The following is a 25,242-nucleotide window of genomic DNA, read 5'->3' on the forward strand; positions in this document are numbered from 1 at the left end:
ATGTGTTGCCAATTTGTACTTCCCAAGTGCTTAGTACAGTGCTCTGCACATAGTAAGCGCTCAATAAATACGATTGATGATGATGATGATGATGACAAGTTGGCAACATATAGAGATGGTATCTTTACCGCCGCTCATTGCGGAGCTTTAGAGAAGGAGTGTGGCCTAGTGGATAGAGCCTGGGCCTGGAAATCAGGAGGACCTGGGTTCTAATCCTGGCTCAGCCTCTTGTGACCTCAGGCAAGTCACTTTGCGCCTCTGTGGCCTCATCTGCAAAATGGGGAATAAGACTGTGAACCCCCTGTGGGACAAGGACTGCACCCAATCCCATTTGCTTAACAAATGCTACAATTATTATTAGGAGAAGGTGCCCCGTTTCACTCCCAGACCCTTCTGTGAGCATGCATGCAGAAAGCATCTGGTGGTCTTTTTAGATTAGGGCTGCTCTCCCGCCTTTCTCTTCGAAAAATGGTGCTGTGGGGAAATGCCTGGGTTCTAGCTTGATTGGGAGTGGTGGAGAGGGAACTAATCTGTCAGTGTCCATCAGAGGGAAAAGTCAAAAGCTGGTTGTGGGCAGGCTATATTCTATAATAATGATGGCATTTATTAAGTGCTTACTCTGTGCAAAGCACTGTTCTAAGCACTGGGGAGGTTACAAGGTGATCAGGTTGTCCCACATAGGGCTCACGGTCTTAATCCCCATTTTGCAGATGAGGTAACTGAGGCCAGAGAAGTGAAGTGACTTGCCCGAAGTCACACAGCTGACAAGTGGCGGAGCTGGGATTTGAACCCATGACCTCTGACTCCAAGGCCCGGGCTCTTTCCACTGAGCCACGCTGCTTCTCTACTCTGCCAAGCAGTTAGTACAGTGCTTTGCACACAGTAAGTGCTCAATAAATATGATTGAATGAATGAATGAACCCAGGAACAACTCAGAAGGACTTAATAGGTAGTGTGAGAAATATTTATGGACATGTTCTAGATATGTTCTGTAAAAGCATTTTGGCTTAGTGGGTACAATACAGGCCTGGGAGTTAGAAGTGGGATGTAATAATAATAATAATAATAATAATAATAATAATAATAATAATAATAATAATAATAATAATAATGGCTTTTATTAAGAGCTTACTATGTGCAAAGCACTAATCTAAGTGCTGGGAAGATTACAGGGTGATCAGGTTGTCCCACGTGGGGCTGAAAGTCTTAATCCCCATTTGACAGATGAGGTAACTGAGGCCCAGAGAAGTTAAGTGACTTGCCCAAAGTCACACAGCTGACAACTCTGCGTGGCTCAGTGGAAAGAGCACGGGCTTTGGAGTCAGAGGTCATGGGTTTGAATCCCGACTCCACCATGTCTGCTGTGTGATCTTGGGCAAGTCATTTAACTTCTCTGGGCCTCAGTTACCTCATCTGTTAAATGGGGATTAAGACTGTGCGCCCCACGTGGGACAACCTGATCACTCTGTATCCTCCCCAGCACTTAGAACAGTGCTTTGCACATGGTAAGTGCTTAACAAATGCCAATTATTATTATTATTATGGTCTGTGTCTAACTGATTTGCTTGTTTTGACCCCAGCACGTAGCACATGGCCTGGCTCATGGTACGCGTTTCACAAATAACATTAAAAAAAAATAAATACCATGTTGGATACCGTAGTCAAGTGTAGGTTGAGGAGCCGTTCTTGAACTCTTAAACACTTCAAATAAACCTCACATCGCATGGTAGCAGGTTGTTTTCTGTTAAGATCATTCCAATTTCTGTGGCATTTTACAGAATTTCAAGTTTGCATTATGTCATCAGGGCCATTTAGTGGAATTGGACTCAGGGGTCTGATCATTTGGATCTTTGGATGCTCACTAGTCTTAACAGTCAGTTCTGGACCGAAGAATGCAGTTTTGATTGACGGGTGATAGGTGGTTGACCAAAGAGGTAAATATTTTCGGGGTAGAAGGTTCACACTTGCTTTTTAAGCCTAAGCGAGGTGTCTGGCCAGCATGTAGACGTATGCACTAGATCTAGTGCAGAAGCAGCATTGCTCAGTGGCAAGAGCAGGGGCTTTGGAGTCAGAGGTCATGGGTTCAAATCCCAGCTCTGCCAATTGTCAGCTGTGTGACTTTGGGCAAGTCACTTCACTTCTCTGGGCCTCAGTTCCCTCATCTGTAAAATGGGATGAAGACTGTGAGCCCCCCGTGGGACAATCTGATCACCTTGTAACCTCCCCAGCACTTAGAACAGTGCTTTGCACATAGTAAGCGCTTAATAAATGCGATTATTATTATTATTATTATTATTATTATTATTATTATTATTATCTATTTCTGTGTATCTGTTTTGCAACATGTAGTTCGTGACTATGAGGTATCCTCCAAAACCAGTGGAATGTAATTCATTCATTCAATCGTATTTATTGAGCGCTTACTGTGTGCAGAGCACTGTACTAAGCACTCGGGAAGTACTAGTTGGCAATATATAGAGACAGTCCCTACCCAACAACGGGCTCACAGTCTAGAAGAATTTAATAAAGTTATCTACGTGAAGGCTAGTATGTAGTCAAGGAACTCACTGATCACCCATGGGTTGACTATCAAAATTTAAGATCAAAATGCAGCTGTACAGTAGTGGGCATCCTGAAGCCACTTTGGGATAAAGCCCCTGGAAGAAGGCAGGTAAAAGGATCTTTAAATAATCCATCCATTTGGAGGTCCTTTCCTAAAGAGTAGCTATACAGTTATCATCATTATCATCATCAATCGTATTTATTGAGTGCTTACTGTGTGCAGAGCACTTGTACTAAGCGCTTGGGAAGTACAAATTGGCAACATATAGAGACAGGCCCTGCCCAACAGTGGGCTCACAGTCTAAAAGTTATGTAAAATAACACATAAGATTTTATTTCAGTTCACTTTAATCAAGAAGAACTTGACACCCTGATATCATCAACGATGCCTAATCATTTTTTTTTCTGTGATGTGTGGTAAAAAAAGAAAAAAATCGGGTTGCTGGAGTGTTTTTTTTTCTTCATTGTCAGCACAAATCCTTGTTTATTAAAGATTTAGCTTGAAGGAAATTTTAATTAATTACAGGTTCAGTAAATCCTTCCTGGGAAGCTTCTGTGCTGGGTTTACAGCGAATGGCCTTCACGTGCCGATGTTTCACTCCTGTTCTCCCCGCTACCTGACAATGTGATTTATGGCCGTTGTTTTCTACCCGTCCACCGTTTGCCCTCTAGGAAGGATTGGTCTCTTGAGTCTCCGCGATAACAGCAGCACTTTCACAAGACATCTTTTAATGACACCAGCCCGGCATTCAGTGAGGCAGGCTAATTGCAGACGTACCCTATTAATTGCAAAAAACTAGGAGAGGTTACATATTTTACAAGCTTTTAATTTGAAATCGCCCGAGATGATTTGTTTCTAAGCGTTTGGATGGAGAGGTCTAGAATATTCTACGTCCCGCCGTTGTCGGGACCCCATTCCACGCAGTCGCCGAGCGGTGGAAATGGAGCTGGGTTTTCCGGGTCGATTTCTCCTCTGAAATTTGGATTACGCACCCAAAGGCGAAAATGAAAACTCGTGCGTAGTCTCAAAAAAAACCCAAAAATCGAATTCATCTTGTTTGTCTATGATTGTGTGGAAAGTCTTGTAATTCCTTAGCTAACATCTGTAACTTACTGAAACTTAGTTACAGCTCGAGGTTTCATCTCAACGCACAGAGGAAACTCATTGAACAATTTGAGGCGAATTTCTGAAATATTTACTCACCTCCGTCTCTGAGTACAGAGCTATCTTTGTGCCCCAAGTAGACAAAGCAGACGTGAGTGTGGCCTATTGAAACGAGCTCAAGCTTGGGAGTCAGAAGGACCTGGGTTCAAATAATAAAAAAAAAAAATAATAATAATAATGGCATTTGTTAAGCGCTAACTATGTGCAGAACACTGTTCTAAGCACTGGGGGGGGGATACAAGGTGATCAAGTTCCCCATGTGGGGCTCACAGTCTTAATCCCCATTTTACGGATGAGGTAACTGAGGCTCAGAGAAGTTAAGTGACTTGCCCAAGGTCACACAGCAGACATGTGGTGGAGTCGGAATTCGAACCCGTGACCTGTGACTCTAAAGCCCGTGCTCTTTCTCCTGAGCCACGCTGCTTCTAATCCCAGCTGGGTGACCTTGGGCAAGGCACTTCACTTCTCTGTGCCTCAGTTACCCCATCTGTAAATTGAGCATTAAGACCATGAGCCCCTTATGGACAGGGACTGGATTCCAATCTGATTAGCTTGTATAATAATAATAATAATAATAATAATAATAATAATAATAATAATAACATTTATTAAGCGCTTACTATGTGCAAAGCACTGTTCTAAGCACTGGGGAGGTTGCAAGGTGATCAGGTTGTCCCACGGGGGGGCTCACAGTCTTAATCCCCATTTTACAGATGAGGTAACTGAGGCACAGAGGAGCAGTGTGGCTCAATGGAAAGAACACGGGCTTGGGACTCAGAGGTCATGGGTTCTAATCCCGGCTCTGCCATTTGTCAGCTGTGTGACTTTGGGCAAGTCACTTCACGTCTCTGCGCCTCAATTCCCTCATCTGTAAAATGGGGATTAAGACTGTGAGCCCCACGTGGGGCAACCTGATCACCTTGTCACCTCCCCAGTGCTTAGAACAGTGCTCTGCACATAGGAAGCGCTTAACAAATGCCATCATTTTTATTATTATTACAGAGAAGTTAAGTGCCCAGCCCAAAGTCACACAGCTGACAAATGGCGGAGCCGGGATTTGAACCCATGACCACTGTCTACCCCAGCACTTAGTACACTGCCTGGCACATATCAGGCACTTAAAAAAATACCATTTAAAAAAAAAAAAAGGAGCCAGGGCCATTACCATTTTCCTCCCTTGTCCTTGCACGTGGGATTGCCAAGGATGTATGGGGGGGACGCTGCCCTTCTCTTCCCATTCGGAGCCTTAGCCAAATTTTAGGAGCAACACCAAGAGAGAAGCAGAGAAGTAAGATGGAGCTAGTCGGAGAGCATTTGAGAGTGAGTGGAGAAGCTCCATGGGACTCTTCATCTCCTCATCAAACAAAAAAAGCTCCTCACCTTTGGCTTTAAAGCAGTCCACCACCTAGTCCCCTCCTACCTCACCTCACTACTTGCATGCTACAAGCCAGCGTGCAATCAATCGATCAATCAATCAATCGTATTTATTGAGCGCTTACTGTGTGCAGAGCACTGTACTAAGCGCTTGGGAAGTACAAGTTGGCAACAAATAGAGACAGCCCCTACCCAACAGTGGGCTCACAGTCTAAAAGGGGGAGACAGAGAACAAAACCAAACATACTAACAAAATAAAGTAAATAGAATAGATATGTACAAGGAAAATAAATAAATAAATAGAGTAATAAATATGTACAAACATATATACATATATACAGGTGCTATGGGGAAGGGAAGGAGGTAAGATGGGGGGATGGAGAGGGGGACGAGGGGGAGACTTCGCTCCTCTAATGCTTCAGAGAAGCAGCGTGGCTCAGTGGAAAGAGCCCAGGCTTTGGAGTCAGAGGTCATGGGTTCAAATTCCGGCTCCGCCAATTGTCAGCTGTGTGACTTTGGGCAAGTTACTTCACTTCTCAGGGCCTCAGATACCTTATCTGGAAAATGGGGATTAAAGACTGTGAGCCCCGCCGTGGGACAACCTGATCACCTTGTAACCTCCCCAGTGCTTAGAACAGAGCTTTGCATATAGTAAGCGCTTAATAAATGCCATCATCATCATCATTAATGCTAACCATCTCACTGTGCCTCAGTCTCTCCTATCTCACCACCGACCCCTCTCCCACGTCCTGCCTCTGGCCTGGAATGCCCTTCCTACACAAATCTGACCGTTACTCTCCCCCCATTTCAAAGCCTTATTGAAGACACATCTCCTCCAGGAGGCCTTCCCGGACTAACCCCCGTCCCCCAACTCAGTGGAACCTGATCACATTGGATTCATTCATTCAGTCGTATTTCTTCTAGCCTGTGAGCCCGCTGTTGGGTAGGGACCATCTCTATATGTTGCCAACTTGGACTTCCCAAGCGCTTAGTCCAGTGCTCTGCACACAGTAAGCGCTCAATAAATACGATTGAATGAATGGAAAGCCTTCCCAGACTGAGCCCCTTCCTTCCTCTCCCCCTCGTCCCCGTCTCCATCCCCCACATCTTACCACTTTCCCTTCCCCACAGCACCTGTATATGTGTGTATATGTTTGTATATATTTATTACTCTATTCATTTATTTATCTTGTACATATCTATTCTATTTATTTTATTTTGTTAGTATGTTTGGCTTTGTTCTCTGTCTTCCCCGTCTAGACTGTGAGCCCGCTGTTGGGTAGGGACCGTCTCTATATGTTGCCAGCTTGTACTTCCCAAGCGCTTAGTACAGTGCTCTGCACACAGTAAGCACTCAATAAATATGATTGATGGAGAGGGGGACGAGGGGGAGAGGAAGGAAGGGGCTCAGTCTGGGAAGGCCTCCTGGAGGAGGTGAGCTCTCAGTAGGGCCTTGAAGGGAGGAAGAGAGCTAGCTTGGCGGATGGGCAGAGGGAGGGCATTCCGGGCCCGGGGGATGACGTGGGCCGGGGGTCAATGGCGGGACAGGCGAGAACGAGGCCCGGTGAGGAGATTAGCGGCGGAGGAGCGGAGGGTGCGGGCTGGGCTGGAGAAGGACAGAAGGGAGGTGAGGTAGGAGGGGGCAAGGTGATGGACAGCCTTGAAGCCATTGATCTGTTTTTCCATTTCATTCAATCGTATTTATTGAGCGCTTACTATGTGCAGAGCACTGTACTAAGCGCTTGGGAAGTCCAAGTTGGCAACATACAGAGACGGTCCCTACCCAACAGCGGGCTCACAGTCTAGAAGGGCTCACAGTTTTTTCTTTTAACCCTCTTATAGAGTTGCTGTTCCCTGTCATTTCAGATCCAAACTTCTTATCCGCACTCTTAAGATCCTCTCATACCCAGATTTTTTTATTTTTGTTGTTTGCTCTTCAGAACGTAGATAGCATGCAACCTCTAACTTTAAGGATATATAACGTTTCTTGGAGGGTGGGAAAATAGCCATTTTAGAGACGTGATGTCTTTCCTGATCTCTTGATCTTGGGCCATTGCCACACCCATATTGAGAAGCAGCGTGGCTCAGTGGAAAGAGCACAGGCTTTGGAGTCAGAGGGCATGGGTTCAAATTCCTGCTCCGCCAATTGCCAGCTGTGTGGCTTTGGGCAAGTCACTTCACTTCTCTGTTCCTCAGTTACCTCATCTGTAAAATGGGGATGAAGACTGTGAGCCCCCCCGTGGGACAACCTGATCGCCTTGTAACCTCCCCAGCGCTTAGAACAGTACTTTGCACATAGTAAGCACTTAATAAATGCTATTATTATTATTATTATTTATTTATTTATTTAATCACTCTGCCACTTAGATTCACTCTCCTGGTTACTTCCTTTTTTAAAATCCCCAACAGAATCGTTATTTTATGTCATTACTGATCTGTCAGTGCACGCACTATCTTACGTCCAGTAACGTTAAAGGCAGAGTTTGGTAGCCAATCTTCGGAAAAAGATGACCCAATCTCACCCTGAGTTTTTTTATGTTTGCCTCATGTTTCTCATTTAAACTGTTGGTTCACTAAGCAGGGTTTCCTCTTTTTGCTGAGTAAACTAAGTGCTAAGTAAACTTTCATTGCTAATAAATTATACATATTAGCTATATATGTCTATGAATCTAAATGTATATGGGTATATGGGCAAGTCACTTAACTTCTCTGTGCCTCAGTTACCTCATCTGTGAAATGGGGATTGACTGTGAGCCCCCATGGGACAACCCAATCACCTTGTAACCTCCCCAGCACTTAGAACAGTGCTTTGCACATAGTAAGTGCTTAATAAATGCTATCATTATTATTATTATTATTATTATTATTATTATTATTATTATTATTATTATTTGTATGTTTGTATGTATGTGTGTATATATGTACATATATACAGCTATAGCTATATATGTCTGTATCTAATGTATGTCAGTATATTATATATATATATATATATATATGTATATATATATATATTTCTATTTATTTGTGTGTGTATATATATATACACACAAATATATATATAGGTGTGCCTGTGGAAGTTTCAAGTTTGCCGAGTGATTTGGGGTCCTTGAGGATGAAAGACTCAGGGTTGTCAAAACGCTACTACTGTCATTTAATTTGACGTCTGAAAAAATTGACATAAATGTTTCATTGCGGTTATAGGTGAAACTAATTCGTGAAATTGCAGGATGTCAAGGAATTTTGATCACTTCCTATTCATACATTCGGTTGATGCAGGATAACATCAACAACTACGACTGGCACTACGTGATCTTGGATGAGGGGCACAAAATCCGAAATCCGAACGCCGCGGTTACGCTGGCTTGCAAACAGGTATGGAGCCTTAAAATGTGAAATTAGTTTTCACGTGCGCTATGCAGGGAAGTAGAACAAATCACCTCTTGTACTTGGCACGCTAACTGCTTCGGAGAACTTTTGTTTTCCCCCCAGATTAGCGACAAATGAGTCTCAACCCATGTAGAAAATACCCAGTAGCACATTCCCTAGTGTTTTCCGTCTAATTATTACTCATTCCTATGTCCAAAAATGGTTTCCTTTATAATGATAGCATTTGTTAAGCTTTTACCATGTGCAAAGCACTGGTCTAAGCACTGGGGAGGTTACAAGGTGATCAGGTTGTCCCACGGGGGGCTCACAGTCTCCATCCCCATTTTACAGATGAGGGAACTGAGGCCCAGAGAAGTGAAGCGACTTGCCCAAAGTCACACAGCTAATTGGCAGAGCCGGGATTTGAACCCATGACCCCTGACTCCAAAGCCCGGGCTCTTTCCACTGAGCCACGCTGCTTCTCTTTATAACCTCCTTTCCCTGCAGTCTGCTATATTGGACGGGGCAAATTAAAAATAACACTAGGACCGTATCCCTGCATCAGAAACAAGACCCAAGTGTCCTCAGCCTCGTTCTCCAAGCGAGGCTTCATATTATTTTACATCCACCACCATTTGATCCCAGGCTACTGGGGGAGCCTGGGTTTCCTTTTTGGCCGGTTCGAGGGTCTTTCCTAGGATATAATTCATTCATTCAGTCATATTTATTGAGTGCTTACTGTGTGCAGAGCACTCTACTAAGCACTTGGGAAGTACAAATTGGCAACATATAGAGATGGTCCCTACCCAACAACGGGCTCAGAGTCTTGAAATAATAATAATAACAATAATAGTATAATAATAGTGATGATGATGATGGTGTTTATTAAGTGCTTACTATGTGCAAAGCACTGTTCTAAGCACTGGGGAGGTTACAAGGTGATCAGGTTGACCCACAGGGGGCTCACAGTCTTAATCCCCATTTTACAGATGAGGTAACTGAGGCACAGAGAAGTGAAGTGACTTGCCCAAAGTCACACAGCTGACAAGTGGCAGCGCCGGGATTTGAACCCACGACCTCCGACTCCAAAGCCCGGGCTCTTTCCACTGAGCCACGCTGCTTCTCTAGCGGTGGCGGTATTCGTTAAGCACCGCTAATGTGTGAAGCACTGTTCTAAGCGCTTGACGCGTTGATTTGTATTGATTTATATTTAATGCCCGTCTCCCCCTCTAGACTGTAAGCTCATTGTGGGTAGGGAATGTATCTGTTTATTGTTATAGTGCACACTCCCAAGCGGTTAGTACAGTATTCTGCACACAGTAAGCACTCAACAAATACTGTTGAATGAATGAATGCTGGGGCACATGCAAGAGGATCAGGATATTGTAAATCGGAGAAATCACCGTGGTTCCTTTCCCAGGATGTGAATCGGAGCCCCTGGAGCCAGGGGAAATCAGCTAGTGTGGGATTCCTGGACCCATACTTAACACGGAGATGAAGGCCACAGTTTAAAGAGCCAAACTACTGCTCCTCCTGTAATGATAATAATTCATTCATTCAATCAATCGTATTTATTGAGCGCTTCTGTGTGCTTGGAAGCGCTTGGGGAGTGCAAGTTGGCAACATATAGAGACGGTCCATACCCAACAGTGGGCTCACAGTCTATCATAATCGTAATAATAATAGTTTTTGTTAAGCGCTTACTATGTGCCAAGCATTGTTCCTTTGAGTAAGTAGCTCCGCTCGGCAAGCCCCCGGACCCACACCCATCTAGAAACACCCCCGTCCGTGGGTCATCCGCCCCTAGGTTGGAACTGGGTTTGGAGTTCCCTCTGACTCATTTATATCTGAAAAAATATCTGCCATTTTAAAGCAGTCGGTCTCAATCTTTCTGGATAACCAAGTGTCCCACAGTATCTTTGAGGTAGTTGTAGATTATTGCTTTCTCTCCTTCCATTTATTGTCATTTGGGAAGTGTTTAGATTTCAGTAGCGTCTTTTTCTTCTAGACTGTGAGCCCACTGTTGGGTAGGGACCGTCTCTATATGTTGCCAACTTGTACTTCCCAAGCTCTTAGTACAGTGCTCTGAACACAGTAAGTGCTCAATAAATATAAATATAATAATAATAATAATAATAATAATAATAATAATAATAATAATAATGTTGGTATTTGTTAAGCGCTTACTATGTGCAAAACAGTGTTCTAAGCGCTGGGGTACATACAAGGTAATCAGGTTGTCCCATGAGGGGCTCACAGTCTTCATCCCCATTTTACAGATGAGGGAACTGAGGCCCAGAGAAGTGAAGTGACTTGCCCAAAGTCACACAGCTGACAAGTGGCAGAGCCGGGATTTGAACCCACGGCCTCTGACTCCAAAGCCTGTGCTCTTTCCACTGAGCCACGCTGCTTCCCCTTGATTGATATGATTGATTGATTGATTGATTGATTCAGATTTGGGGGCGAGTCAGGTGGATTTTGAGTAAATTAAATCTTAATTCTTATTAATCAATCAATCAATTGTATTTATTGAGCGCTTACTGTGTGCAGAGCACTGTACTAAGCGCTTGGGAAGTACAAGTTGGCAACATATAGAGACAGTACCTACCCAACAGTGGGCTCACAGTTACAATCTTATTAAGTAAGAATGATGAATTCTAATTGTCATTCATTCATTCAGTCGTATTTATTGAGCACTTACTTTGTGCAGAGCACTGTACTAAGCACTTAAGTTCCCTCTCCTAGCCCCACTGCAGTAACATATCTGTAATTTATTCATCTGTATTACAGTCTGTCGCCCCCTCTAACCTGTAAGCTCACCGTTGGTGGGAATTGTACTAAGCGCTTAGTACAGTGCTCTGCATCCAGTAAGCACTTAATAAATACAATTCAATGAATTGTGTCTGCTACAGCCTTGTATTGTACTCTCCCAAGCGCTTAGTACATTGGTCTACACACAGTAAGACCTTAATAAATAAGATTGATTGAAGTCTTATTTGTACTAATGTCTGTCTCCCCCTCTCTAGACTGTAAACCCAATGTGAGCAGGGAATGTGTCTGTTTATTATTGTATTGTATTCTCCCAAGCGCTTAGTACAGTGTTCTGCACACAGTAAGCACTTAGTAAATACAATTGAATGAATGAATGACTAGGACCATGAATTTTAGGGTAACAGAAAATGCGAGTTGTTTTTTGTTTGTTTGTTTTTTAATGCAGATTTATTTTGTTTCCAACAACAGTTTCGAACTCCACATCGGATTATCTTGTCCGGTTCTCCTATGCAAAATAACCTCAGGGAGCTGTGGTCTCTATTTGACTTTGTCTTCCCGGGAAAATTGGGAACCCTGCCGGTCTTCATGGAGCAATTTTCTGTTCCGATTACCATGGGAGGGTATTCTAATGCATCCCCTGTTCAGGTAACTAATTATGCACAAACCATTTGAGGGAGCTGGTTATGATGAATTTAGGGAAACTAGCCTGCTATGCTATTGAGAACCGTTCTTTCTAATTATTTTCACTTTGCAGTCTTAGCTGTAATATAAAAAAGTATGTTCATCTCTCATTCAAAATAATCATGCCATTTGGCAGAGATATTCTGGCCCTTATTGGCATCAGATAAAATTGAGGTATCATTGTGACATGAAAAAGTGTTTTTTTCGCTCTGTCTCCTTTTACAAAAAAATCAAATGCATTCATACGTAATTCTATAAAGAGCAGATCAGTCATTCATTCATTTAACCATATTTATTGAGCGCTTACTGTGTGCGGAGCACTGTACTAAGTGCTAGGGAAGTCCAAGTTGGCAACATATAGAGACGGTCCCTGCCCAACAGTGGGCTCACAGTCTAGAAATCATTGTGAACAAGCATTATTCTTGGTAAAAAAAAAAAAAAAATAGGTAGGTATATCTAGACCAACTGTTTGGTTACCATTCCCAACAGATAGATGATAAAAGAAAACAATATTTTGTGCAACAATGAGAGAAAAAACACTCGAAGTCACGATGATTCCTTTCTTTTAATATTGCCTAACTCATGTTGCTCATCTGGTCACGCAGTCAGTGGTGCTTTCCCAAGCGCTTAGTACAGTGTTCTGCACATCATAAGCACTCCATAAACACCACTGATTGATTGGTCCTGTAATGCAGGGGATGATGAACTAATAGTAAGAAAACCGGTGCTTTCCCCATCACTCGATTCACAGTCACAGCTGTCTTCCGCCATCCCATCACAGTCTCCCCAGGCAGACGCACTCTGTAGCAATCAATCAATCAATCAATCAATCAATCATATTTATTGAGCACTTACTGTGTGCAGAGCACTGTACTAAGCGCTTGGGAAGTACAAGTTGGCAACATATAGAGACAGTCCCTACCCAACAGTGGGCTCACAGTCTAGAAGGGGGAGACAGAGAACAGAACCAAACATATTAACAAAATAAAATGAATAGAATAGATATGTACAAGTAAAATAAATAAATAAATAGAGATATTTGAAAGAGCGGCCTGTAGTTCTGTAGGCCTGTAGTTCTGCTCCTGAACTCCAGCCGAAACACAGCGAAAACGCCCCCAGTAAGAGGATGGGATGCTTCTAAAACCACAAGGCAACAATTTTAGGGTATTAGTGATTTATGGAAACTCTTTTGCCTAACAGTGTTTCAAATCCAGGTAGCATCAGTAATTCCCAAAGAGGTGCCATCTTGATGACTGCTTAGTGATGCGTGTTAGATGAATTCATTCTCCTCAGATCTCTAGTTCGTGATGGATAAAATCAACGACCTAAAACCACTTCCCAGTTTGGTAGTGGGAAGTCCCGCTCTCCATCCCCCCCGTCTTGCCTCCTTCCCTTCCCCACAGCACCTGTATATATGTATATACGATTGTACGTATTTATTACTCTATTTATTTTACTTGTACATATCTATTCTATTTATTTTATTTTGTTAATATGTTTGGTTTTGTTCTCTGTCTCCCCCTTCTAGACTGTGAGCCCACTGTTGGGTAGGGACCGTCTCTATATGTTGCCAACTTGTATTTCCCAAGCGCTTAGTACAGTGCTCTGCACACAGTAAGCACTCAATAAATCATCAATCGTACACATCGTCACATCTACAGTATTACATGCTTGGAATATTTGACCTTCCTTGTGTAAGCATAGATATAGTCTTACCATTATTAGTATAACTTGTAGAAGGAATCCAATATTTATATGTTAGTGACAGACCTCTGTTTCTTATGGTAGACTCGGAATAATTTTTTTTCCAAATAAAGTGTGTCCTAGATATCGTTAGTGTCTTCAGAAATTATACTAGTAGATTGCTTTGAATCATCACTCAATAAATACGATTGATTGATTGATTGGTAGTAATTGCAGCGAGACTTCCAGGTGTCTTTGTCGAGACTATCAGTCCTGGATTAATAGTTGTTAAAATGTTTGCGTGCATTCATTTCTGTGGTGCCCTTCTGCCTCTAAATTCAACGTATTCGATAATTATTATATCAGGAATTTCCCCCATAGCACTCTAGACTATAAATTTGTCACGAGCAAGGAACCTGTCTGCTAATTTTGTTGTATTGCTTTGGTGTAGTGCTCTGCAAATAGTAAGCACTCAATAATAGCATTGATTGATTGATTGATAGATGAAGTTGAGTCAGAGAAGCTATTTCATTAGGTCAGCCGGCTTGGAAAAACAGTGAAGAAGAACAGACAACTGGGCAAATTGAGCTTCCACCACCAAACCACTTAGATCGCTTTGATCGGTGATGTTCTGTTTAATCAGTGAGAGTGTATGAGACTTTTCAGAAGTTATGAGGCTCTTCCAGCCATAAGCTTTTTTTAAAGGAAATTGTAAAAAAAATTCCCAAAAATCTCTATATTTTATTTTATCTTCCAGCCATAAGCCTTTTTAAAAGGAAATTGTAAAAAAAATTCCCAAAAATCTCTATATTTTATTTTAAGGTTTAAAACTAACTAGCAAGGCTGTTTTAATTACTGCATACAATTCTCCAGGTTTTAGGGCTCCGAGTAATAAAAATTAAAATCACAACAGCTCCTTAGGTAATTTTTTAAATCACATTCATTTTGGATTTTTTTTTTTTAATTGTAACTGCCATCGGCATTTTTCCTGTACTATCAGGAACTGATCTATCATAAGATGGTGGTGAGAAACAGTTGAAATAATTTGTGTTTGTCAGGGGGAATGAGGCAGATGACTCATCATTTATTTCTTTTTCTTCCTTGGCCTGTATTCTGCAGAAAACTTTAAGCCCAGGAGATAATTACAGACTCTGCTATAGCATGACAACAATGTATTACTGTTTCTTATGACTAAATCACATCTACATTATTACATGTTTGGAATATTTGACCTTCCTTGTGTAAGCATAGATATAGTCTTACCATTATTAGTATAACTTGTAGAAGGAATCCATTAGTGACAGAACTCCGTTTCTTATGGTAGACTTGGAATAATTTTTTTTTTTTTCCAAATAAAGTGTGCCCTAGATATCTTCAGTGTCTTCGGAAATTATACTAGTAGATTGCTTTGATATTTTCCTTCATGGTATATAAATTTCCTAACTAAATTTATGAAGTATACTCAGTATACTAAGCGTCTTCATTGTCAAGCATTGGTTGGAGAAGTTTCTGGAATTTGGACTTGAGTTGAGATTCTGCCTATGGCACTGATGAGTAATTTACTAAATTGGATATCCAATTTGATTTTTTTAAAAATATGAATAATTTATTGAATTCTTTGTTTGGCTTTAAGTAAATGGAGGATGAGGGTTTTTTGGGGGGTCTGGGGTTTTTTTAGCCATTATCTAAGTTAATACTCATCTCAAATAGCCGTGATCCATTATAGAACCATATGTTCCATTTAAGACCACGATGACCTTTTCTTTCTGCCATCGCAAGGATTTTCTTGAGCTGACTATCGAGGTCTCTAGTGGGCAATAATCTTTGGTTATTGTCAGGTAGCTCCCATTGCTACCGCTCCCCACTACTTCTTAGCTTTTGATCTTCAATCTTGCAGATTAGCTGTTGTTTTGCAGCTTTTGGTTGAATGGGAGATTATATGCAAAGATTCATTGATAAAGGGGGTTTTCCTTGGAGGAATAGCATGGTTAAACCTAATCATTAAGGTTTCTAGCATAAAATAAATTAGTAGGAAAAATAGAGCAGGTTTGAGCAGTCAAGTTGAACATATCCATGCTAGTAATATATTTTGTTGTAAAGAGATTCCAACACAGATATTAAAAAAACCCCTCCAAATCAAAGATTGAGTAAAGGATGCTATTCCTTTCTATGTGATGATGCTTTGCAGCAACTGTTAATTTAATAATAATAATGGTGGTATTTGTTAAGCACCTATTAATTCATTCAATCATATTTATTGAGCGCTTACCGTGTGCAGAGCACTGTACTAAGCGCTTGGGAAGTACAAGTTGGCAACATATAGAGACGGTCCCTACCCAACAGCGGGCTCACAGTCTAGGAGGGGGAGACAGACAACAAAATAAAACATATTAACAAAATAAAATAAATAGAATAAATATGTACAAGTAAAATAAATAAGTAGAGTAATAATAAATAAGTAGAGTAATGCAAAGCACTGTTCTAAGCACTGGAACGAGATTTAATGAATCTCTTGTGGTGGAGTTTGTGGGGGAGGGTGGCGGTTCTACTTTATTGTTCAAAAATTCCATTTTTTTTCCTCCTTTTTACTAAAGGTAAAAACAGCTTATAAATGTGCGTGTGTTTTGAGAGACACCATAAACCCTTATCTCCTGCGGAGAATGAAGGCAGATGTAAAAATGAGCCTTTCGCTGCCGGATAAAAACGAACAGGTTCGTACGTGATCGCTTAATCATAACTGTGCTCTGCGTTAGACCACCTCAGTTTAAGTTGCCTAAGGACTAATGAATAGGGGATCAAATGTTATTCATGAGTGATATACCGAAGTACCTGCCCACAGTGAGCTTACAGTCTAGAGAGGGAGGCAGACATTAATATACATGAATAGTTTATAAGATGTCATTGAAAGATATGTATACCAGTCCTGTGGGGTTGAGGGTAGTACCAAAGAAAGCAGAAAGGAAGTTTCAAAAAAAATGATTCCGATTTACTGCCGTGAGATATTTTCTCCCACCTTTTTACAAAATTGGATACAGTCCCGTCCCACATGGGGCTCACAGTCTAAATAGGAGGGAGACTAGGTAGTGTATGTAAGTTGTAATATTCTTTTCTTGACCATTTTCATTCAATACAAGAAAGCCATACAGAGAGCTTCTCTTTCTCAACCTTGTGATATTTTTCTTTCCTCGGTTCCAAGAATAACCCAGTAGTTCACGTGTTTTTATTTGTAGGTACTGTTCTGTCGCCTGACAGCAGAGCAGCGTGAAGTCTATCAAAATTTTGTCGACTCCAAAGAAGTCTACAGGATTCTGAGTGGAGAAATGCAGGTTAGCTGGTGAGGGATGATTGTTCACTAAATGGAAAAAGGAAATCCCAAGGGTTAAAAATCACCGGTTCCCTGGATAGCTAACTCGGCCCAATTTGGGCCGAGTGTTTACTCACATATATTGTGTAGTAATTAATATTAATTTATATCTCTCTCTCCAGCTCCGCAGAATTCTGGCTTCAGAAATCTGTAAATAATCGCTTCTCAGGAGGTTCCCATTAGAGAAATCGTATGAAGTAGAATAGAGCATCTTTCTTCCAGCGGATAATCCCAAAGCACTTTAAATAGTAATGAGTTAGTAATAATAATATGAAGGATATAATCACTATAAAGTCAGCAAGAGCTCAGACATTGGGCCTTAAGAGGAGTTCTTTTACTTTTAGAGGGAATGCTCACCATTACGCTAGGGACTTTGCCTTGTCTCCTTTCAAAAAAAAAAAAATTAAATGCGAGTTCTATCTCATCTTGGAGAGCCACCGGAAATAAGGTAAATTACAGTTAACAACTCTGCTTTCCTTGGGTTTTTCGTGGACTGCAAAGTGGGCAGTCCACATTCCTGATCTTGAGTCAGTAGTCTACTAACTGAAAAGTAGGACCACCTTCTCAAGAGATGATGATGATGACGATAATAGTATTTGTATCAGTGCTTACAATGTCCCAAACACTGCACTAAGCACTGGTGTAGATGCAAGGTATAGCAAAGATAAATAAGTCGAATGTTGGTATTTGTTCTGCATAATGTTGGTATTTGTTCTGCAGTTACTATGTGCCGAGCACTGTTCTAAACACTGGGGTAGATACAGGGTTATCAAGTTGTCCCACTTGGGGATCACAGCCTTGATCCCCATTTTACAGAAGAAGTAACTGAGGCACAGAGAAGTGAAATTCATTCATTCATTCATCCAATCGTATTTACTGAGCGCTTACTGTGTGCAGAACACTGTACTAAGCGCTTGGGAAGTACAAGTCGGCAACATACAGAGACGGTCCCTACCCAACAATGGGCTCACAGTCTAGAAGGGGGAGACAGACAACAAAACAAAACATGTGGACAGGTGTCAAAATCATCAGAACAAATAGAATTATAGCTATATGCACATCATTAACAAAATAAATAGAATAGTATGTACTTACTACTAAAAAGAGTAGTAAATCTGTACAAATATATACAAGTTCTGTGGGGATGGGAAGGAGGTATGGTTGTGGGGGATGGAGAGGAGGAGAGGAAAAAGGGGGCTCAGTCTGGGAAGGCCTCCTGGAGGAGGTGAGCTCTCAGTAGGGCTTTGAAGGGAGGAAGAGAGCTAGCTTGGCGGACGTGAGGAGGGAGGGCATTCCAGGCCAGGGGGAGGACGTGGGCCAGGGGTCGACGGCGGGACAGGCGAGAACGAGGCCCATTGAGGAGGTTAGCGGCAGAGGAGCGGAGGGTGCGGGCTGGGCTGGAGAGGGAGAGAAGGGAGATGAGGTAGGAGGGGGCGAGAGGATGGACAGCCTTGAAGCCGAGAGTGAGGAGTTTCAAAGTCACACAGCTGACAAGTGGCAGAGTCGGGATTAGAACCCATGACCTCTGACTCCCAAGCCTGGGCTCTTTCCACTAAGCCATGCTGCTTCTCTCCCAAGCATTTAGTACAAGGTTCTGCCTACAGTCAGCACTCAATAAATACTGATGATGATGATAAGAGACTCCATACTCCTCCTGGTTCCTCCTAAAGGCCCAGCATGAGACTTCAAGTGGCTTATGAGGAAGACATACCTTTCCCTTCTTAACCATTGATGTCTGAGCAGTGCTAGCCCCAGTTGGCAAGCAGCCAGAAAAGGTGCACTCTTGTATTTTAACGGACATTCATTCATTCAGTCAGTCATATTTATTGAGCGCTTACTGTGTGCAGAGCACTGTCCTAAGTGCTTGGGAAGTACAAATCGGCAACATATAGCGATGGTCCCTACCCAACAACGGGCTCACAGTCTAGAAGGGGGAGACAAGCAACAAAACAAAGCAAGTAGACAGGTGTCAGTACCATCAGAATAAGTAGAGTTATAGCTATATACACATCATTAACAAAAGTAGTTTAGTAAATATGTACAAATAAAATCAAGTAATAAATATATACAAGTGCTGTGGGGAGGGGAAGGTGGTAGAGCATAGGAAGGGAGGGGGTGATGGGGAGGAGGAGGAGAGGAAAGGGGGGGCTCAGTCTGGGAAGGCCTCCTGGAGGAGGTGAGCTCCCAGCAGGGCCCTGAAGGGAGGAAGAGAGCTAGCTTGGCAGATGTGGGGAGGGAGGGCATTCCAGGCCAGGGGGTCGACGAGGACGTGGGCCGGGGGACGACGGCGGGACAGGCGAGAACGAGGCCTGGTGAGGAGGTTAGCGGCTGAGGAGTGGAGGGTGCGGGCTGGGCTGGAGAAGGAGAGAAGGGAGGTGAGATAGGAGGGGGCGAGGTGATGGACGGCCTTGAAGCTGAGAGTGAGGAGTTTTTCCTTGATTCGAAAGTTGACAGGCAACCACTGGAGATTTTTGAGGAGGGGAATGACATGCCCTGAGCATTTCTGTACAAAGAGACTCAGGGCAGCAGAGTGAAGTATAGACTGAAGCGGGGAGAGACAGGAGGATTGGAGATCAGAAAGGAGGCTGATGAAGTAATCCAGTTGGGATAGGATGAGAGATTGAACCAGCAGTGTAGCGGTTTGGATGGAGAGGAAAGAGTAGTTCTTGGCGATGTTGTGAAGGTGAGACCGGTTTGGTGACGGATTGGTTGTGAGTGGAGTCAAGGATGACACCAAAGTTGCGGGCTTGTGAGATGGGAAGGATGGTAATGCCATCCACAGTGACGGGAAAGCCAGGGAAAGGACGGGGAAGATAAGGAGCTCAGTCTTGGACATGTTGAGTTTTAGATGGTGGGCAGACATCCAGATGGAGATGGCCTGAAGGCAGGAGGAGATACAAGCCTGGAGGGAGGGAGAGAGAACAGGGTGGAGATGTAGATTTGGGTGTCAGCAGCGTAGAGATAATAGTTGAAGCCGTGGGAGCGAATGAGTTGACCGAGGGAGTGAGTATAGATGGAGAACAGAAGGGGACCGAGAACTGATTCTTGAGGAACCCCCACAGTAAGGGGATGGGAAGGGGAGGAAGAGCCCACGAAGGAAACTGATAATGAACGGCCAGAGAGATGAGGAGAACCAGGAGAGGACGGAGTCTGTGAAGCCAAGGTTGGATAGCGTGTTGAGGAGAAGGGGGTGGTGCACAGTGTCGAAGGCAGCTGAGAGGTCGAGGAGGATTAGGATGGAATAGGAGCCGTTGGATTTGACGAGAAGGAGGTCATTGGTGACCTTTGAGAGTGCAGTTTCGGTGGAGTGGAGGGGGCGGAAGCCAGATTGGAGGGGGCAGAGCAAAGTGTGGAAGAGATTCTCTCTCAAAGAAATCACTTTCATAGTGGATACAATGTCACCGTAGGCAGCTTTCTCTTCAAACCAGAAGATGACTCTACTACATCTAGCAGCTGTTTAACAGGTGGTTTTGTCCTGGCTATTCTGGCTTTACAATACTGTGTTTTTTGTCCTAGTGCAGGGAAAAGAATAGTTCATCAGTGTTTGTTGAAGCATCGAAAAGGATCCATTTTATATTGGGAAAAATAATTGTCGCCACTGGTGACTAACTAGAAACAGTGTGGCTTAGTGAAAAGTGCCCGGCTCCACCACTTAGCAGCTGTATAACCTTGGGCAAGTCAGTTAACTTCTCTGTGCCTCAGTTACCTCATCTGTAAAATGGGGCTTAAGTCATGAGCCCCACATGGGACAACCTGATTACCTTGTGTCTACCCCAGTGCTTAGAACAGTGCTTGGCACATAGTAAGAGAAACAGAGTAACAAATACCATCATCAATATTATTTTGATTATTAACTAGCACATATCTGTTAAATATATTGAGGGCATCCACACAATTCACTTACTCTTTGTTCTAGGTGAAACATTTATAATGATTGGAATATTTTCTCTTCCTAACTGAATCACCTCCTAATTTTGCAGTCACACTGTAATAATACTCTGTCTCTCTTACTCTCTTGTGCTCATAAATTCAGCATTGGTCAGAGCCATGGTGATCAGGAAGCTGAGTTTATTGCCCCATCATTTAATTAATACAGTCTTTTTAGTTACATACAATTATTTTTCTTTCCCATGTGTGGATCAAGAAAAATCCAAATCCTGGGCTCGAGATCATAGTGTCAGTATGGTTCTTGTATCTTTGCTTCCCTACTTGCTTTTCATTTTCCCTGCCCAGGCATTACCCTGGTTGCCTGTTTCCACCCAGAATATGAAAGCGTTCCCCAGAAAAGACCTTCAAAGATATGAAAGAAGCAGGAATTTTGAGAAAAACCAGAATTGGGGAGGGGGAGAGATGAGCTCACCATACCTGAGTGTGGCAAGTCAAGAGGTTGAAATTCCATCCAGTTCTGGACCAACCTGATAGTTTTGAGTTATCATTGATCAGGTTCAACACTTCCTTAGGGGACCTGTCCCCTTCAACTGTCCCCACCAGCGAGTCAGTTGATCCCCAGGTCAATCCCAAGCCGGGGGAGACTGGAAAGCGGGGCCTGTTTGGGGGCTTCCCTTGGGAATTTGAGGAGTCCTTAGCCTGCAAAGCTCTAACCTGGATCAAGAGGAGCTCGACCTGAAACCCATCTCCAGTCCTTAGGACCAGGATTGGACCCTCCCATTGGATCCTTAAACTAGACGGGTCCTTACCCAAATAATAATGATAATGGTATTTATTAAGTGCTTACTATTTGCCAAGCACTGTACTAAGCGCTGGGGTGGATACAAGCCAATCGAGTTGGACGCAGTCCCTGCCCCATGCGGAACTCACAGTCTCAATCCCCATATTACACGTGAGGTAACTGAGGCCCAAAGAAGCTCGTTCGTTGAATCGTATTTATTGAGCGCTTACTGTGTGCAGAGCACTGTACTAAGCGCTTGGGAAGTACAAGTCAGCAACATATAGAGAAGCAGTGTGGCTCAGTGGAAAGAGCCCGGGCTTTGGAGTCAGAGGTCATGGGTTCAAATCCCAGCTCCGCCAATTGTCAGCTGTGTGACTTTGGGCAAGTCACTTCACTTCTCTGGGCCTCAGTTCCCTCATCTGTAAAATGGGGGTGAAGACTGTCAGCTCCCCGTGGGACAACCTGATCACCTTGTAACCTCCCCAGTGCTTAGAACAGTGCTTTGCACATAGTAAGTGCTTAATAAATGCTATCATTATTATTATTATTATATAGAGACGGTCCCTACCCAACAGCGGGCTCACAGTCTAGAAGGGGAAGACAGGCCACAAAACCAAACATAGTAACAAAATAAAATAAATTGAATAAATATGTACAAATAAAATAAATAAATGGAGTAATAAATACTTACAAACACGTATACATATATACAGGTGATGTGGGGAGGGGAAGGAGGAGGAAGGGGAGTGGAAGGAGGGGGCTCGGTTTGGGAAGGCCTCCTGGAGGAGGTGAGCTATCAGTAGGGCTTTGAAGTGTCGTGATCGGGTTTGTCTGATCTCCATTTTGTGAAGTGACTCGCCCAAGGTCACCCAGCAGATACGTGGCAGAGCCAGGATTAGAACCTATGACCTTCTGACTCCCAAGCCCGTGGTCTAGCCACAGGTTTGAGCTGGAACAGACCAGACCTTTGATCTGGAGCAAGTTGAAGCAATATTAGATTTGGCGCCCTGGGCTGTTTCCCTTGGGAAAGAATGGAAAGAATATTATCCAAACTGTGTTGTGCGTTTTAGCTAACCCCATTCCTTTGCGTTCCAACGAGTCCCTGCGTGGTGGAATGAATAGCTGGAGAATGAATAAACTCGCTTTCACTCTGTAGATTTTCCCGGGTCTCATGGCCTTAAGAAAGATGTGCAACCACCCCGATCTCTTCTCCGGGGGGCCCAAGATCCTCAAAAGCGTTCCAGATGATGAACTAGAGGAAGAAGATCAATTTGGATACTGGAAGCGGTCTGGCAAAATGATAGTGGTCGAGTCTCTGCTGAAAATATGGCATAAACAAGGCCACCGAGTGCTTCTCTTTTCTCAGTCACGACAGGTGAGCGTCCATCCCTCCGAGACAGGAATAGTCGTTCACTCAAGAGAACCGTGAATAATAATAATAATAATAATAATAATAATAATAATGATATTTGTTAAGTGCTTACTATGTGCAAAGCACTGTTCTAAGTGCTGGGGGGATACAAGGTGATCAGGTTGTCCCACGTGGGGCTCACAGTCTTAATCCTCATTTTACAGGTGAGGGAACTGAGGCACAAAGAAGTGAAGTGACTTGCCCAAAGTCACACAGCTGACAATTGGCAGAGCCGGGATTTGAACTCATGACCTCTGACTCCAAAGCCCGTGGGGCCCATGATCTTTCCACTGAGCCACGCTGCTTCCAATGTGTGAATGCAGAATCACAGGGGATAGCGTCTCAAATCAAGGCATTCTTTACCAAGTGAATGAATGGAAAGGCCTGGGGAAAAGTTAGAATCCCACCAACTTTTTTTTTAAGCGGCGTGGCTCAGTGGAAAGAGCACAGGCTTTGGAGTCAGAGGTCATGGGTTCAAATCCCAGCTCCGCCACTTGTCAGCTGTATGACTTTGGGCAAGTCACTTCACTTCTCTGGGCCTCAGTTCCCTCATCTGTAAAATGGGGATGAAGACTGTCAGCCCCCCCGTGGGACAACCTGATCACCTTATTAACCTCCCCAACGCTTAGAACAGCGCTTTGCACATAGTAAGCACTTAATAAATGCTACCATTATTATTATTATTATTATTATTATTATTATTATTTAATTACCGTGCGACTCTCCTCTCTGAGCAACGCTAGCGGGAATCCGACTTCTTTTCGATCTCATGGGTGGTCGATGGAGAAGGTAAGGATTAGGACCACACTCTGTTTATTTGATTTTGCCTGTCTTTTCTTCACCGCAGATGCTGCATATACTCGAAGTGTTTCTCAGAGAACAAAAGTATTCCTATCTTAAGATGGATGGTACTACTACAATAGCTTCCAGGCAGCCACTTATAACAAGATATAATGAGGTGAGGAGTTTACTTTGCAGCAGAAGCCTTTTATTAATGTAAGAGATATGTCACCAACTTGTACTTCCCAAGCGCTTAGTACAGTGCTCTGCACACAGTAAGTGCTCAATAAATACTATTGAATGAATGAATGAAGAGAATATAGAGTTCTGAAATTAGAGTCGCTCAGTAGTTAACAAACTCTGAGGGATCCCCTGGTCTAAATACTAGCTGGTAGTTGCCGTGAGGGACTCTGCTTCCATTTCTTCATTTGTAAAATCGGAGGTCATACTTGACAAAATTATTGTGAAGATAGTAAAGTGAGAAGTCCTGTAGCCTAGTGAAGAGCGCATGGGCCTGGGAGTAAGATAACCTGAGTTCTAATCCAGGCTCTGCCACTTGCTTGCTGTGAGACCTTGGGCAAGTCACTTAATAATAATGGTGGTATTTGTTAAGCGCTTACTCTGTGCAATGCACTGTTCTAAGCACCGGGGGGGATACAAGGTGATCAGGTTGTCCCCCGTGGGGCTCACAATCTTAATCCCCATTTTACAGTTGAGGTAACTAAGGCACAGAAAAGTTAAGGGACTTGCCTAAAGTCACACAGCCGATAAGTGGCGGAGCCGGGATTAGAACCCATGACCTCTGACTCCCAAGCCCGGGCTCTTTCCATTGAGCCATGCTGCTTCTCTCTGTTTAATTCACTTTACTTCTCTCTGCCTCAGTTTTGTCAACTGTAAAATGGGGGTACCTGTTCTCCCTCCTGCTTAGACTGTAAGCTCCATGCAGGACAGGGTTTGTGTCCCACTTAATTAATTTGTACCTTAGAAGATTGTTTGACACATAGTAGGCACTTAAAATATGCTATTCAAAAAAAGTAATTGAAGCTCATCTGATTATTCGAATATGTACTGGGATAAGATAGTTTTAGGGCCAGGTGGTTCTCAAAAAGAAATCTGGCCTCTGTTTTTCAGTTAGACACTCGCTTAAATTACCCCAGATAATTTGGATTTCCAGAAATGGCAACTTCAGAACTCTCCTCAGTGTATGTAACCTGTTTCAGTGTTTACCAGCTCTTCCTGGCACTTAAGTCGTTCAGACTACAGTTCATTCATTCCTTCATTCATTCATTCATTCAATCGTATTTATTGAGCGCTTACTGTGTGCAGAGCACTGTACTAAGCACTTGGGAAGTACAAGTTGGCAACATATAGAGACGGTCCCTACCCAACAGCGGGCTCACAGTTAAGCTAGT

The 25,242-nt window shown here is 43.1% G+C and overlaps 1 protein-coding gene across 1 annotated transcript in view; it reads left to right on the top strand.

Moving 5' to 3' along the window:
- ERCC6 (ERCC excision repair 6, chromatin remodeling factor) overlaps positions 1-25,242 on the top strand; it is a 154,266-nt gene that overhangs the window by 104,431 nt on the left and 24,593 nt on the right. The window contains exons 9-14 of the mRNA XM_038744022.1: positions 8,306-8,476; positions 11,711-11,887; positions 16,201-16,317; positions 16,837-16,932; positions 22,796-23,014; positions 23,898-24,008. Coding sequence (XP_038599950.1) covers positions 8,306-8,476; positions 11,711-11,887; positions 16,201-16,317; positions 16,837-16,932; positions 22,796-23,014; positions 23,898-24,008 — 891 coding nt within the window. The remainder of the gene's footprint in view (positions 1-8,305; positions 8,477-11,710; positions 11,888-16,200; positions 16,318-16,836; positions 16,933-22,795; positions 23,015-23,897; positions 24,009-25,242) is intronic.

The sequence above is a fragment of the Tachyglossus aculeatus genome, chromosome 3 (genome assembly GCF_015852505.1).
Source record: "Tachyglossus aculeatus isolate mTacAcu1 chromosome 3, mTacAcu1.pri, whole genome shotgun sequence".
Classification (NCBI taxonomy): Eukaryota; Metazoa; Chordata; class Mammalia; order Monotremata; family Tachyglossidae; genus Tachyglossus; species Tachyglossus aculeatus.